At 42.0% G+C, this 15,651-nt stretch overlaps 1 protein-coding gene across 1 annotated transcript in view; it reads right to left on the bottom strand.

Annotated features, from left to right (window-relative positions):
- The window catches only part of cdk6 (cyclin dependent kinase 6), a 35,744-nt gene that overhangs the window by 3,026 nt on the left and 17,067 nt on the right, over positions 1-15,651 (bottom strand). Inside the window, exons 5-7 of the mRNA XM_079653267.1 lie at positions 5,602-5,711; positions 610-660; positions 104-239 (exon numbers count right to left, since the gene is read on the bottom strand). Of these exons, the coding sequence (XP_079509393.1) occupies positions 104-239; positions 610-660; positions 5,602-5,711 (297 nt within the window). The remainder of the gene's footprint in view (positions 1-103; positions 240-609; positions 661-5,601; positions 5,712-15,651) is intronic.

The raw sequence follows: 15,651 nt of genomic DNA, 5'->3' as shown, positions 1-15,651 counted from the left end.
TGCAAAGAGCGAGGAGAAATAAAAGAGAAGGAGATCAACCATTAAATAAAGTTGAAATAATATTGTAAATTGCTAAAAAAGTACTGCATCTCGTACTACTCACCATCAAGAGGGCCTGCCCTTGCTCGTCCATATCTGGAACCAAGTCCTCCAATTGTTTCGGGGGCCGGGGGGTGAAGGCACTCTGTGGTAGGGCCACTTCCTGGGGCCAGTCCTCTACTGAAGGGAGCCCAACAACACTGTGGGATGATAATGGACATTAGTGACTCTTTGTCAGCAATGTTCAGCATTCAACGCCTCTCGTGCTCAACTATTTTGAAATATATTGTTAGGTTTACTGAAGAAACTGGAAGGGTGCGAAGTGGTGCAAAAATTAACAAATGAGCAGCGTAACCTAATCTGGGGGGCTTTTAATTAATTACAGAGAATAAGTTGTATGGACATCCTGTTCCTATTAGCAGGATAATAGGTTACCCTGATTAAGTTCCCTGAATGACATTTGATTGACCTATAATTGTGAAATATCTTTCTTTTTATAAAGTCTGTTCAATCAGTTTGAAACATACAGGACCAGGGAGACTAACAGGAAGCACAGCCAATAATACTTACTCAAAAATCTTTCCCAGCTGATCAACATCTGAGTTTCCTCGAAATAGCGGCCTGGGAAGAAAGAAAAACACAAGGTCAGTTTGACAACTGACGCTCATTTAGTGTCCTGCACAAAAATAAATAGAAGGTCAAATGCATTTTGATTAAAAGTGTACAACATCAATTCGTTTTTTCATGACCTACTTTTGATGTAAGCCCGTGCTAACTATCCCACGGTACACTACAGACAAGCAGACCTAAGATAAAAGCTATTGGCTCAAGGCAAAGAGGAATGTTTGACTCTGATGCGAGCGTTTGAAGTAGCCACACACTGGCAGCTTCATCTCATGCAGTCAGGATTGTGAAGCAGTGTTGGTAGTACCACTCAAAAGGGGAGGGAGGGAGGGATGAAAGGAGGGAGGAGAGCGGTGGCGAGGGCTGCTGGTGGTTCCTGTGGCTTTGGGCCGTCTCTGGATGCCCGTGGGCGGCCATGCCTGCTCTGGCACCCGCACAGATTCCAGCAGTCATCATCAGCACAAGACTGCCGGCCGCCACACGGTACAGAGAACGCCCATTTATCCCTCATGTGAGTGGGTGTGTGCTTTTGCCCTGTGTGAATGTGTGAAGGAAAGTGGGAGGGAGAGGCGTGAAGACATTTAGGATTATTCTAACAGAGACAGAGGTATGGGAACCTTTCCTGCTGAAGTTCCTCTGAAAGGAAATAGGTTTGAGAGGACTTTAACAGACGATGGTGGTAGGATAACTAAATCCGTTACTCCCACAATTACAGTATGAAATCCAGTAGGGCCAGAGAAGCTTTATTTTTGTTATATTCTACTTGTTTAAGATGAAAAAGTCCCCAGCAGATGTCAATATAATGTAGGATATTGTCACATAGGTGTGCTGGTATGCTTTCTGTATCCTGGCACATTTACAGCAGTGGCAGTGCACCTCACTTAACTGAAGTCACCATGTGCTCTTTGTGTTTTCCCACTTGCAGGAAGCTTTGCATAGCTTAACACCCACACTTTCCTACAGACTCAGACACTGGGAAATTAGTCAGACTGAGGTATTTGGCAAATCTTTACAGTGACAGCAAACTCGCACACTTTAGTTCGGAAGAGGAGATTCACTCTGCCTCAAACATTGTAGTGGATCAAGAGGATCACGCCACATAGGTCTTTCGGAGTAAAGCACTGCCATTTAAGATTAAACCAGACCAGTTCTGACTGTTATTACCTACAGCCAAGTTATCGTGCCAAACAAGTAGGGCTGGTAATGCGAGGAGGTCCATATTTAAACTTTGAGTGGTTTGCTGGTTTGTCGGAGGGGGTTAACTGGATTCACAGAACTGGCCACTGGCATGCACACAGTAAACTATCAAGTGCAAATGCACACATGCAACGCGGGAATTGTTTGTCCCCCGGCACGTTTGTACACAAACAAACGGGTGGCAGTGAAATGGGGACTTAAGAGTGGTTTGGGACAGGAGCTGAGTCACGCTTCCTCTAATGCCAACACAGCTCTGTCTCACATTCCCTGAGAAAACCTCTGGAATGTCAGTGTGTATGTGTGTGTGTGTGTGTGTGTGTGTGTTTGTGTGTGTATGTATGTGCATGTTTGCTTGTCAGATGGGTGGGAAACAGAGAGACAGAAAATGGAGTGTGTGCTCATGTGTGTATGAGCCTGTGGACTGAGTGGACATGCAAGTGTGTGTTGAGTTTGGATGCACTGTACATGTTTGTTTAAAGCGCACAACCGCACGTGCATGTAAGGTTGTGGCTTTGAGGATTTATCAATTGAATTTCCAAACTGTGAGAAAGTCAACATGGATGCGGGGCCTCTCCCAGACCATTAACACAACACGTTCAACCTTTTCGATTGGAGGAATGTCAACAAGCAGGCACTCTCTCCCCCCCATTCACTTGAACCATGACTCACCCCGACACTATCCCAGCCATGCAGATGCAGACTTGCATGATATTTGCTCAAATTCCTTTGACAAGTTCCCAACTATTCTCGCTACAGTGGATAGTCATTAAAAGGAGTTTTTACAATGGCATGTTTGATAATGTAAGGGGATAAGAGAGGACGGTGCTTTGGGAGAAACTTTGAAGTTTTATGAGTCATAGGAAAGATGTTATGAGGCTGGTTTTTTAGTTAACTTTTTTTGACCTGAAACAGGGTGAATTGAAGGTGTCACTGCGCAGTGGGGCTCATTTTCATTATCTCAGAACTTACAAATGTTTCCAAGGAGATGTCTTATGATTGGTCATTTGAGTGGCCAACAGTCTAACATTCTTAGATTTTTGAGGAGGAGGTACTTTCAGATACTTAAAACAAAAATGTTGCAAGATGAATTGCTTCTTCGCACTGAATATTGGTTCATAGGCAACAACAGATCAATCGCATCATTATGCAGATGATATTTAATACCAGATGTACTTTTCATTCGCAGAAGAACAAACAAACAATACATTTAGATGCTAACTATTCCCGAAGGCAGATAAATCACCAGCGGGGATGTCTGGTTCCTGTACCTGAGCTGTCAACGATTATAATCTCCAATTGAACCAAACTGCAAAGCAATAAACAGTGTTATCTCATCCCTTCTTGTTCTGCACTTTTCCTCAATCGAGCTTCCATTTGCTTTCTTTCACTGCTTCTCCCAGGTGCCCTTTAATCTCTAACAGGTGGCCTTTTAAAAAGCCATCTTAATCACCTGCAGGGGGAACGGGGGAGGAGAGAGGGAAAGAGAGAGAGGGAGAGCTCTGTGCATGGCCATCAAAGGGCTCTGACTTGCCTTCCACCTTAAGGCAATGTTGGACAGGTGCCAGATTGTGAAAACACACATATATACACACCAAAGCTTTTTACAGCTTATTGTGTCAGGGTGAGAGAAGACACACACACACACACGCACACACACGCATGCACGCTCTCGACAAGGCAGGAGTGCCAACCTCAGATTGTGCCCTCTATAAAAAGGGAACACTAAATCCTCTGAACATAATACATACATCCAATCGTTCATTTCACTTTTTGCCGTTCATGATGTGTTAACACATGTTCAATGTGGCATAAAGCACAGCGCCTGTTATTCATCCCAATGAGTGGACTGAGGTGCCACATGTGACGGTACAGTCGTTGCCAATTGCTTTTTTGTCGATGGCCTAATTGATTAATCGGAAAAAATGTGGCGACTCCCCTCAAAAGATGCAGAATCAAAATAAAAAAGGAGATGGCTAATTTTGAATGATTGAGCAGCTCAGTTGACTGAATGACGCGTCTGTAATAGTCTTACAGATACCAAATCATTATTGGTGGTAAATAAACAGCGGAAGTGTTTTCATGACATAACCGAGTCACATATAACCGTATTCATCAATAGTCTTCTTCTAAAAACAGGAAACCAGGAACAACAAAGCAGGCGCTGTCCTCCACTCTGCGCTCTGCAAGCCGTCCTAATGCATGTGAAATCACACAAAAATGATCTTATCTTGCAATATGAAAAATCGTCATGTGTCACAATTTTTACAGCGGGGTAAAGAAGTGTGAACACATGACCCGGATTGCACATGAACAGTATGGATGGACCATGACTGTTTTAAAAAAGGTCAGATCAGGGACAGATGCAACAACACTGTGCAGCGCAGATTATGGTTGACGAATGAATAGCTGAAAGGCACAATTGCAGTATTTTGCTACAAGATATTTCCTAATTTGATGTTTTTGTATGGTGGTATCTTACAGGTTGGTCCACATGGGGTGCCTCAGAAAGGCTAAGCATATGATATTCTTATATACTATGAATTATAATTTCGATAGTGACCGTCTTCCCTTTAAGGAAGCGTATTCCTTTATTGAATTTCATTATGCTTTTATATGTGATCTGTCAGTATACCACATGAGTGCCATATTGAACCCAGTGTCCCCAGTATATTCCCACATGCAGAAGTGTGAGTCGTTGTGTGTGGCTGTGCTTATTGGGGTGTGAGGACGGTTGGGGAAGGAAGCATAAATTACAGGCAGGGCTTGTCCTCCTGGCACTCAGCCCTAGTGTTCTTATCTACTCTGAAGCACACCACCACAGCCAAGCTAGACTCCAGTTCATTGTTCACATAAAACACAATTATGTGCATACTATGGCACATAAATATTAATATAAGATTGGTGGTATGATTATAGAATATGTCATTAAGTCCCGGAACAGTATTCTTTCCTCATAGCCAGGAAATAGACCTTTTTTTAGAATGTCTTTTTTTTTTTTTTTAAAGTGGTCCGTTTTGAGCTAGCTCTCCTGTGTGTAGAGTTCGTTAGACCACAAACTGACGATACCTACACCAAGAAGCAGGATCTTAACTTGCATGCTGCAACCACAGCATCCAGGCTGCCATTACTGTAATGGTTTGATAAGTCAACTGAAAATGTGATTGCCTACTGCTCAAAATGTGGCTGACAGGTGCCCTTTAGAGAAGTTTAAGAAACACCCAAAAAACGGAATCTGTCACGACAGTATGCCACTGCCAACCATTCAAGTTGTAGTTTACATTCATGTCCGTCAAGCCTTGTATCAGTAGACTTTCAAGGAGCTACATGAGATGTAAGTGTTATAATGCAAACACAGCACAGTCAAATATGAGGATAAACTGTGCATGAATGAGGGACTGATGTGTTGTTAAAACTACAAAAATGATAACCCCTTTGCAAAGAGAAAGCATGAACACGATGTAAGACAAGATAATAATAATAATAATAATAATAATAATAATAATAATAATAATAATAATAATAATAATGTTAATAAGATATTACAGTTCAACACAGTTGTAAATAAGTGTAATTATTGGCTAGAAGGATTTTTTTTAATGAAAATTGAACCGTGTTTTATGTATTACTGGACAAATGTAGGCAAAGGGTGCTGATGTGAAATCTTGGACAAGTTGTTGCTGGTTTTATATTTAAATTGTATCAATGGCGGTGTAGTAAAAGCTACATTTTCTTTGATCTCACCTTCTCCTGAACATCTCAGCAAAGATGCAGCCGACACTCCACAGATCCACTGGTGTGGCGTAACTGGACTGAAGCAGCACCTCCGGGGCCCTGTACCAAAGCGTCACCACCTACAACACACAGCAGAAATCCACTTAGAATAATGGTTGAACGCAAAAAGACACAGTCACAATAACTCCTATTTGTTGCATGTAGCCAGCAACATTGAGTAAATGTCACCATATAAGAGGGGGGCTCATGCTAACACACATAGGGTTAATACTTCTCTGTCCCCATCTTAGACTTACGTAAGACATGAAATCATATCTGGCAGGACAAGTCTCTCTGCTCCCATTTTGGTGTGTACCCACATCACACAGTCTTTCCATAGTGATCCAGCAGGGACACAAAATACTGTGTATATATATATATATATATGTGCAATATTACAATAATAAATGATACAACGTTTTACTGGTTGAAACTTGGCAGTGTCTCATGTTTGTGAAGTGACAGCGAGCTGACAATCATTGATATTAATCACCACACCCAACCCAGTCCCTCCTGCTAAAATTAGAAAACACATTTTTTTCAAGCAAACCTGAACCCACCTGAATTTCAACAGCAGCCATTTTGTGCCACTTGCCATTAAGCATAGTTTCCAAATGTGTCCCTGTGACTCTATTGGGAGCTGTGAGTGTGTGTGTATGTGTAGCCATAGCCTGCAGGAAAGCAGCAGCATTGTTAACAGCTACAGTAGGGAAAGCCTCCAGACAAAACTCAGTGACCCCTACTAAGAGAGTGGACTGGTTCCAGGTGCTTTCCTAAACTCCAGATTTTTCCAACAGCTTTTGGCTGCCGTTCCCCACTCAAGCGCTGCAGAGTGCTTATCGGGAACTTAGAGTCTGAGGCGAATGTTTGTAAGCAGAACGAGTGCGGTGTCACCTAGATATCTTTATTAGCTGGCTTTGACTCTCTGTGGGAGTAGGATGAAACGATACCCAGAGCTTTTAGATGTTCTCCACATGCCTGTATTTGTAATATGAGAGCAATGATCCTAAGAGGACGTAGATAGCCAAATATGAGCTATTAAAAAGGGAATCAGGTCCTTGCTTGTGTGCTTAAGTACTGTCTGAGAAATTACTGAGTCAGCAGTCATGTAACTTTGTGGTTTATAAATATTAATGGTTCCCAAAAGAGTATTACCATTTGCTTTAGTTATCCATGAACATTTTCCATCATCAGGTCAAATATAAATTGGCCTTAAAATGTGCTTTGTGAATACCAGCCAAACTAATGATGATTCGTGTCAGCTAATGTTAGCATGCAGAACTACAATGGTAAATAGCATCTGCTTAAAGGGGACCTATCATGCAAAATGCACTTTTGTACGTCTTTTCTACATGAATATGTGTCCCCGGTGTGTCAGGGAACTCACCAAGTGTCAGAAAACACAACCGTCTCTCTTTTCCTCCATACCCAAATCTCTAAAAACTGGGCTGCAAAGGATCTGATACAGACTGATACAGATTTGAAAATAGTCGTCAGTGACAAGGAGCTCCGCCTTATATGGCCAACTCTACACCTATCAGGGGAATGAGAGGTTGCCGTGGCATGGTAACAGGACGCTCGTGACTCGGCCCCCTCCTTTGCAGGGGGGCGTGGTCAGCTGCAGCGCATGCAAAGACAGGGTGGAGGACAGGAAAATAGAGCAAAATGAGGCATGGCTAAAATGCATGATCTGTTTTGTATTTTGAAAAAAAAAAAAAACGTATAAAATACCTTATATAGGTATGGCCCTACAATATATTATTCAAATATAGCATGATAGGTCTCCTTTAAAGTGCATCATTGACAATGTGAGCACATTAGCATATTGATTTTAGCATTTACAGATTACAGTCTCAAAATGTCGTAACTAAGTTTCATTCCTTCTCAAACTGTCAATATAGAAAAAGCCATTTAAGTCATTTTTAAACATCTGTTTGGATAAATGATAGAAACAAACCGATGGTATTATTTTTGAAAGAGCTATAGTTTAGTTATATTTTTTGAAAGAATTTGATAAGCCACTTGTGATAGAGATATTATTTTCCCGCCCAATATCCTTTCCTAATATGACCGTATTCTGCTATATGGCAAAGGTTTAAATGCCAATGAACGTGAATTGCATCACAAAGCAGCAATTGTATATTACCAATCCACCCCTGGACAAAGTAAGAATTCTATCATAAAAGAGACGTTATAGTTATAGTGCAAAGGGAACGTTTTTGAACACCTGAGGCAAACTGGAGAAAATGAACAGACATAACCCTGAGCTCGGATTATGGCACTTAACAGAGACCGATAAGAGGAATAAAAAGTTTGGTCACATTTTGTTCTTCTAAACTGAATGACGCTATTAATAGAGCCGAGGTCTGCATTTTGCAGAAGTGTGACACTTTCTCATCTCCTGCTTCAGTGGAAATAGGGAGGAAGTTGAGGCGAGTTGGCTGAGATGTTGGCTGAGCCATGTGACCAGATTTGTGACATGAACAGAGAGTCTACAGAATGAGTGCTTGGGTCATTGAAGATTTTTAAAACAGTGAAACCTCAAAGAAAAACATGAATGGAGGTTGCACAGCTGCCTCTATATTCAGGCAACAAAAGGTCATTCATATTTCTTTCAACACAGGAAAATCCGATGATGACTTGCTTTAATTTGTTAGGATTCAGGAATGATTTCTTACATTCTTTGATTTAAACTAAGTTTTCAGCTTGATATCTACCGTAGATCGGGCACATCATATTTCCATCTCTCATACCAACCCAAACTTTTTATTGAGCATGGATCTACACGAAACCATGATCCTTGCACTCTTGCAGCTGCAGGCTCAAATGTGTTTAAGTTCAGTCTGCATGGAGTTGGAAGACCTGCAGTCAAAATGCAGGGCTTGCGTGAACACATACGCACACGTAAAGCCTTCTAGGAAGAACCACAGACCTAGAGCTCGGGGTATATCCGCCTCACTGCAATACAGTTACTAGAAACCTGGCCACAAGTGCAGATGAAGTCTTTTATATCACATATGCATCAAGTCAGACACCGGAAGATAGATACTTTTAAAACATACAGCAATCAGATTACACCCCGACTACTTACACTGCAGGAAACCCTTTTTGTAGCATGTAGCAGCTATTGCAGGGGGGGGGGGGGGGGGGTCTTTCATTCAATTTTTTTCCATTAAGGGATAGAACTTCTATCTACAATTTCTCTAATGTAAATAATCATTAAAGAGGCAATACATGAGTCCGTCTCTCGATATTTCCAAACTGTGTGTTACCTTATCCTGTTTGTTCTTAGTTTAAAAAAAAAAGGGTAACAAATGTATGCTTGCATTTTTATATAGTACGAGTGAGTAATTTATGAATAAGCTACATAAGACAGAGTGGATACACAAGCACTTTTTTAGAAGGATCCGATCTGCTGTAATCACTGCTTTTCCCTTACCAATTTATCCTCACCCTTTTTCTCTCCACCTCTTCCCTCTATCTTGCAATCCCTCTCCCTTCTCTTTTAGCATCCTTCTTTCTCTGTCTGTTTCTGAAAGCCCATGAGTCTGTAAAACACACATGCCTGAAATGCAGTAAAGTCTAGATACAACATTTTAAGAGACTGTAATATCCATGAATGCATTTTGATCACACACAGTTTCACACTATCCATAAAATGGCCAACTCTCCGTTTGAAAGAAGTCTCAAGTCTGTTTTACTGAATACTTTCAAACTATAACTCTGAAAGTGCTTTGAGTGGAGGCCTAAACACATTCACTTAATAACTGTTTTCATGGAGATGATTGTAACAACACTAAGACTGTTGTAAAAAGAAACCTTCCCCAATTGTTGTTATAAGCTTCTTTCTGTCCTTCCTCTTCTTCCGACCACGTTTGCATTCCTTCTTTCTTAGTCTCTTCTCACCCTTCTCATTCTCTGTTCTGCTTCACGCATCCCTTCATTAACCCACCCCTGCTCTCCCTTTTCTGTACAGGCTGCAGGGAAACAGCGATACATACAGTATGTAGGACAATCAGACACAGAGAAGGGGAGTCAGCGGTTTAACTCTTTCGATACAGTGTGTTGCTCTACTTAGGTCAGCTGCTTTTTCAATCTGTCTCCCGCCTATCTGACACCTTTCTTCCCTTCCCTTCCGCATAGTAACAGAAAAGCCAGAGGAGGTCAGATAAAGCAATGGGAGAGAAAAAGAGAGTTAGAGAGAGAGAGAGAGAGAGAGTGTGTGTGTGTGAGGCTGACTCCAGATTAAAGGACGACATTCTGGGAATTCCTTTCTGCTGAGAGCATCCTCCCCCTCACCAACACCACCATCACCATCCTCCTCCTCCTCCTCCTCCTTGGCCCTCACTGCTGCTCCCCGCTCCGCTTCAGGGAGGAAATGACTTCTCCTGGCCCGAGGACCTCCAGACCTCCTGGGCTGGACCTCCAAGCCTGTCTGAATAGCTCCATGGGACCTGTGCCACCAGCGAACTGTGCACGAGTATGACAATGCTGCTATTGACAATTGTTATCACTACTTCTACATGCTACACTTATTTTATTAATTATAAAAAGATACTCTTCCTTTACTTATTGTTATTTGTGTCATTTCTATCTCTAATATTGTATGCATGCCTCTTATTTAGCTGTAACAATGTCACTTTCCCCTCTGTGGGACGAAATAAGGTGTTCTGATTCTGATGTTATCCTGGTGATCCATGCATGTGAGCGTGGGGGCGTTGGTTTTATTTTTGTTTGTGTGAATACTTGCAAGTGACTTAAGTAGAGCACCTGCTTTAGCCTGGATTCATGTGCATCAGGGCCAAGTGCTGTGTGTCTGCAAATGTACAAAAAGTTATCTGCAGTATGTGTTTGATGTTTAAAGGAACTTGGGTCTTATTTCGCAGTGTGTTAGCCAGCTGTCCTTTTTTACAAGTTGGCCCCCTTGGAAGCCCATAAACCTGAATTATTCTTTAAATGAAGGGCATATTATGTTGGGTGGTTGGGGTTGCACTCTCCACTGCTACCATGACAAACATTTTTCTGTCCCTCCCCATGAGGACCTTTACAGTGACCTGATGCCATGAGGATGAGGCCGGGGCTTAAGGCTGCAGCGCCGGAGGCAGTGGGGCTGATGGAGCCTGGCCGGGGGCCCGTGTTTACATTCCCTCTCACTGAGGAAGCCCAGGATGAAAAAACACACACACACACACACAATTGTTTGATTCGCTACAGGCAGGAATGGCTCACTGAATGACGTGGAATAAACGTGCAGTAAAGTTAATACCCTCTAGGTTATTGCTCGAATGTTTCTTACTCTAAGACTTTAAGGCTAGAATAGACTACATTCTTTCCGGAAGCAATTCACCACAAAGTAAAGTCTTTCTATGTGCATCCAAGGAAGGAAAACCGATAAAGCCTCCAGAGTGTATAGGCAGGCCACATATGGGAGAAGGAGAGCGGATGTTATAATAATATGAGCAGAACTATGCACTCTCGGAGTACAGTGGAGCTATGGCTGTAATGTTGTGTCTCCAGAGAGGCCCCATTGGAAGCTCTAGCAGTCAGCCATGTTGTAAACACCATTATTTCACTCCTCCCTCACTTTCCCTCTTTCTCTTGTTTTGCAAAACGGACAATTTACTGTCCTAACAATGCAGCTGCACCAGGCCAAGAAAGGAAATAAGGAAGGCGAGAGAGACATGGTATTTAAAAAAGGAGATGATGGGGAAACGTAGAGTCTGAGGGAGGGAGAGCTACAAGGCTGGAAAGAAAAGTGCAAGAGCAGCACACAAACTGTATACAGTAAAACAGAAAAAAGGAGCACTACAACTGTTGCCAAAGTATGCACAGAGTACAGGAATGCAGCATGGGGCCCTCGGCGAGCGAAACAAAGACAGCACAGTCAGTGGCTCTCTCTCTCCCCAGTGCTACCACATCCGCACATCATTAGCTGGAAAATTCCTGATATATGCTGTAATTTTTTCTCTTTTTTTCCCCCTCCTCTTCCTCTTGCTGGTACAGACAAGGCTTTAATATCCAGATGCCGGTGTGTGCGGGAGTACACACACACACACACACACACACACACACACACACACACACACACACACACACACACACACACACACACACACACACACACACACACACACACACACACACACACACACACACACACACACACACACACACACACACACACACACACACACACACACACACACACACACACACACACACACACACACACACACACACACACACACACACACACACACACACACAGCCTTTTCCCCACCTGGAGCATCGCCAAGAGACCATCAACGATTAATTCAGTGAAGTTCAGGAGAGTGTGTGTGCTCTATCCCACAAACATAATCAGGACGCACAGGCAAACCATGACTTAGAATGTGAATGTAAAAGTGTGTATAAAGTGTGTGCCAACATTAAATACAATGTGATTGTCTTACTTGTATGTACAGTTTATCCCTGTTCCTACATATGTGTGAACTCTGTGTGTGTGTTTGCTTATGTCAAATTGAGGCCAGCCCCTTTGCTCCAGCCGGCTGCAGTCAAAGCATAGAGGAAGACTTTTTATTTTTTCCCATGCGAAGCTGTTTGAGGAGATATCTAAACATTCCCAGAGTGTGCTGCACGTGCTCTCCTGCGTGCAGTGCAAGGTTCCCCCCTCCCCTATCCCTGCCTACCTTTCTTTCCTTCTTTCTGTCTGTCCAGAGTAAAAACACATTGTCTGGCAAAAGAAGGAATACAAGTCCAGTTCAGTGTCATCAGTGTGCCTTAAGACTGTTGCATTACAAGGGATTCTAGTGAAGCATGTCAGTGTTTTGTGAGTCTTGAAATTTGCTCAAAATCATTAATGTAAAAATGGTAAAAAAAAGCTTCATTATAAAAACCAAGTGCCAAAAGAGCTAACATCAAAAAGCATGTGGTTTGCCAACTTTAAGACATATCATGTGCATAATCAACACTATCTCGCAATAAACTGTGATAAGTGAGAACACACCAATCTTCACTTGCCCTAAACCAACACCCACAGATTGTTAACTTACATTCAGTCAAGCTAGTGCTTTAAATAGGAAACACATTCATAATGAATTTACAGATCCAGACTGCAGAGTCTGACTGCCCTTGAAAGCTTTATATTGTAAAAGCCTGTCCGCTGTTTGAGCACGGGCAGGAAATCTGGTTTCAATTTGTTTAATGTCGTTTGAGATATGGGTGTCTTATTCTGGTAAGCGTAGTGGGAGGGCTATAAGCAGAGGAACCAGGGGAAAGAGTGGGGGAAATACCTTTAATCAGGTAACTATTTGAATCTTCTGCATGTCACCAACTAACAGAGTTTACAGGAAACTATGACGGTGACTGCCAAAGATAATTGGTTCTTTTGATCACATAAAATACATGTTTTATTTGCGGAATAAGTCAGGAAAGCAGCAGGACTGCAGAGTCATAAAATTCCCTTTGACTCAATAACATCCTCAAGATAAGCTCGGAGGCAAGACAAAAACAAATTCTTCACTAATAAGCTTATCTAGTCATCGCCTGTGAATTAAGTCAACTCGGTTTATTTTGGTTTAGAACTAGAAAAACATGAGTTAAAACAACAAGTGCTAAAAGAATAGACTGGTGCCATTCCCCTTGGTTTTCCAAATCTAATTTGACAGGCAACGACATGCACATGACATGAATGAGAGCGGAAGCTAATGTGTTTCATGGGACCTTCCTGTCAGCCTTGTGTTACAAAAGGTTGCCAATATGTTGCTGGTGAAGATGAAAAGCAAACCAAGCTCCAGCCTCCAGTCACTTTAGGTTAGGCCATGTCTGTGGACACATTTTCAGCAGGTCTAAATAAATGTCAGTCCTAGGCTAGATCTAACTTCTTCCCAAAGTTAGGAGCTAGTGAGAACTTAGACAAGAACTCTGCACCCTTGGCAAGCTAATACTGATACTTAAGATGTTTTAGGAATGTGTCCCCCTACTTTAATTGCATGGGTTCAAGTCAAACGATGAAAGATTTCCTTGGGTCTTTGATCAGTCAAGCCCAAGTTATAAACCGTATTCTTTTGTTAATAAGTAGTTTTTTTTAAACTTGTGTGAGTTTTAGTAACACTGTAGACTTTTTGGTTTTACTGTTGCATTTATTCAAAATTTAAAAAAGGAGATCAAAAGAAACTGCTTCCCCGGGACCGCTTAAGCAGAAATGGGATCTCAATGAGATGGATAGAAAAAAGACCCTTCTCTGTTTTCTGGTATGTCAGATTAACCCATCAGCTTGTCCCATCTGCCTGTCACTCAAGGCAGCACAATGAGCCTGTAGCCTGACTGGGGTCATTAAAAAACCATCAACAAAGCAACGGACCTCCAGGGACTGCCAGGGGCGGCCTAATCTGGACCCCAGTACCAACCCAATGGGTGGTCTCCCTCCCTCCTTAGCTCCCGCTCCCTCTCTTTCGGGGAGGGGGAAATATGTGCTACATGGTTTGCGGGTGATGCAGATGAGGCCATCAGTCACAAGCAATCATGCAAGTGCAAATTAACCAGACTCCATCACACACGTTTCTATACACACAAATATCACATTTATTTTATAAATGACATGAACAACTCGGCATGTGGCTAGGTGAGAAAGCAAAGTCATCTCAAAAAGGGAAGTTCAAGCAATGCTGGTAAATTATCAGCAGATAAGCAGTTAGAGGGGGGAGCGAGGGACTCTTTGACAAATTATGCAAATGCTCACTTCAGCCATTTTGTCATTGTAGAAGTGCTAAATGAATCACTTTGAAAGTGAGAGAGAAGTGTCTTATTCGCTTAAGCAACAGCAGTTCTCCAAAGCCCATCTGTCTGCCAGTAACGGTGGCATTAGGTGACTAAATAAGCAACTGCTTGTCTGTTTGGCAAAGGGGAAGGTCCTCTTCAATGCCGTGTGTACTGGTGAACATGTGCGCTGCATACAGTGTAGATTATCTGCTTTTATTAGCAAGAGGAAATACTGAATGGATGAATGGAGATTGTGTGTTGGACTGATAGGGGTTTTCCAGACACAGGAAAGTTAATCTAGAAGCAAAGATCCCGTGCCCACATTGCAGCACGAGAGCATGCATGCACTAACACACGCATACTCGCACTTTACCTCCATCTCATTTGTGGCCCAGTCTGGAAATAAATGTGTGTGAGATTGTGCAAAAACACAGTCATGTTAAGTGCCTCTGTGTGTGCTTGAGTGGTTTCGGGGCTTGAGATTTGTCGCTCACACGTACAAGGTGAATTCCCCGTTAAGTATTCTTCCCTCGAGAAAAAGTGTCACGTCTAGTCATAAATGAAGTTTAACTACACAAAGTGAAACCACACACACTTAATATTGTGTAACATTATGTAAATGCTTTGGTTAGGTACGTCTTCCTATGAGAGTTAAAGGTGTATTTTCATCAATCTGAACGATCATTTCCTGAAATGACCTGGGAGACATACTGACTTTATCTGAATCATAAAAAAGTATGTTTTTAAAAAAGGAGAAATTACAGTTTAATGCAGTCACACATTACTCCAACAGAAAAAGAGCCTAGGAGAAATAAAGTCTACATTTTGAAACTAATGATCACAACAAGAAAATAAATGTCTGACAATTCTAATGCAGATATTAATCAGTCCATCCTAATTAGTGCTGTGTACCTGGACTCACATTCAGGTTCAAGTCCGGACTTATAAGTCCGGATTTGTGTCAAGTGGTCTGAGTAACTAAAGTGAACTTACTGTGAGCTAATTATCAATTGAAAATAAACTCATAATCAACTCAAATTCAAACTTGTCAGTTTTTCTGTGCCCCCTTCCAACTTGTGTCTACACCATGTCTTTTCTAGAACTCTACATGTGTTACTTACTAACTACACAACTACATACATAGTGATGTACATACAAGACTCAATATGCAAGAGTACAAGTCTATGTGTTCTTGTTCAAGAACAACAACATATTGACATTGTCTGGGTGAAGTGTTGCTCTTTCGGCAGACACTATATC

The sequence above is a fragment of the Notothenia rossii genome (genome assembly GCF_949606895.1).
Source record: "Notothenia rossii genome assembly, chromosome: 10".
In the NCBI taxonomy this organism is placed as follows: domain Eukaryota; kingdom Metazoa; phylum Chordata; class Actinopteri; order Perciformes; family Nototheniidae; genus Notothenia; species Notothenia rossii.
This window is presented reverse-complemented; position numbering and strand designations above follow the sequence as displayed.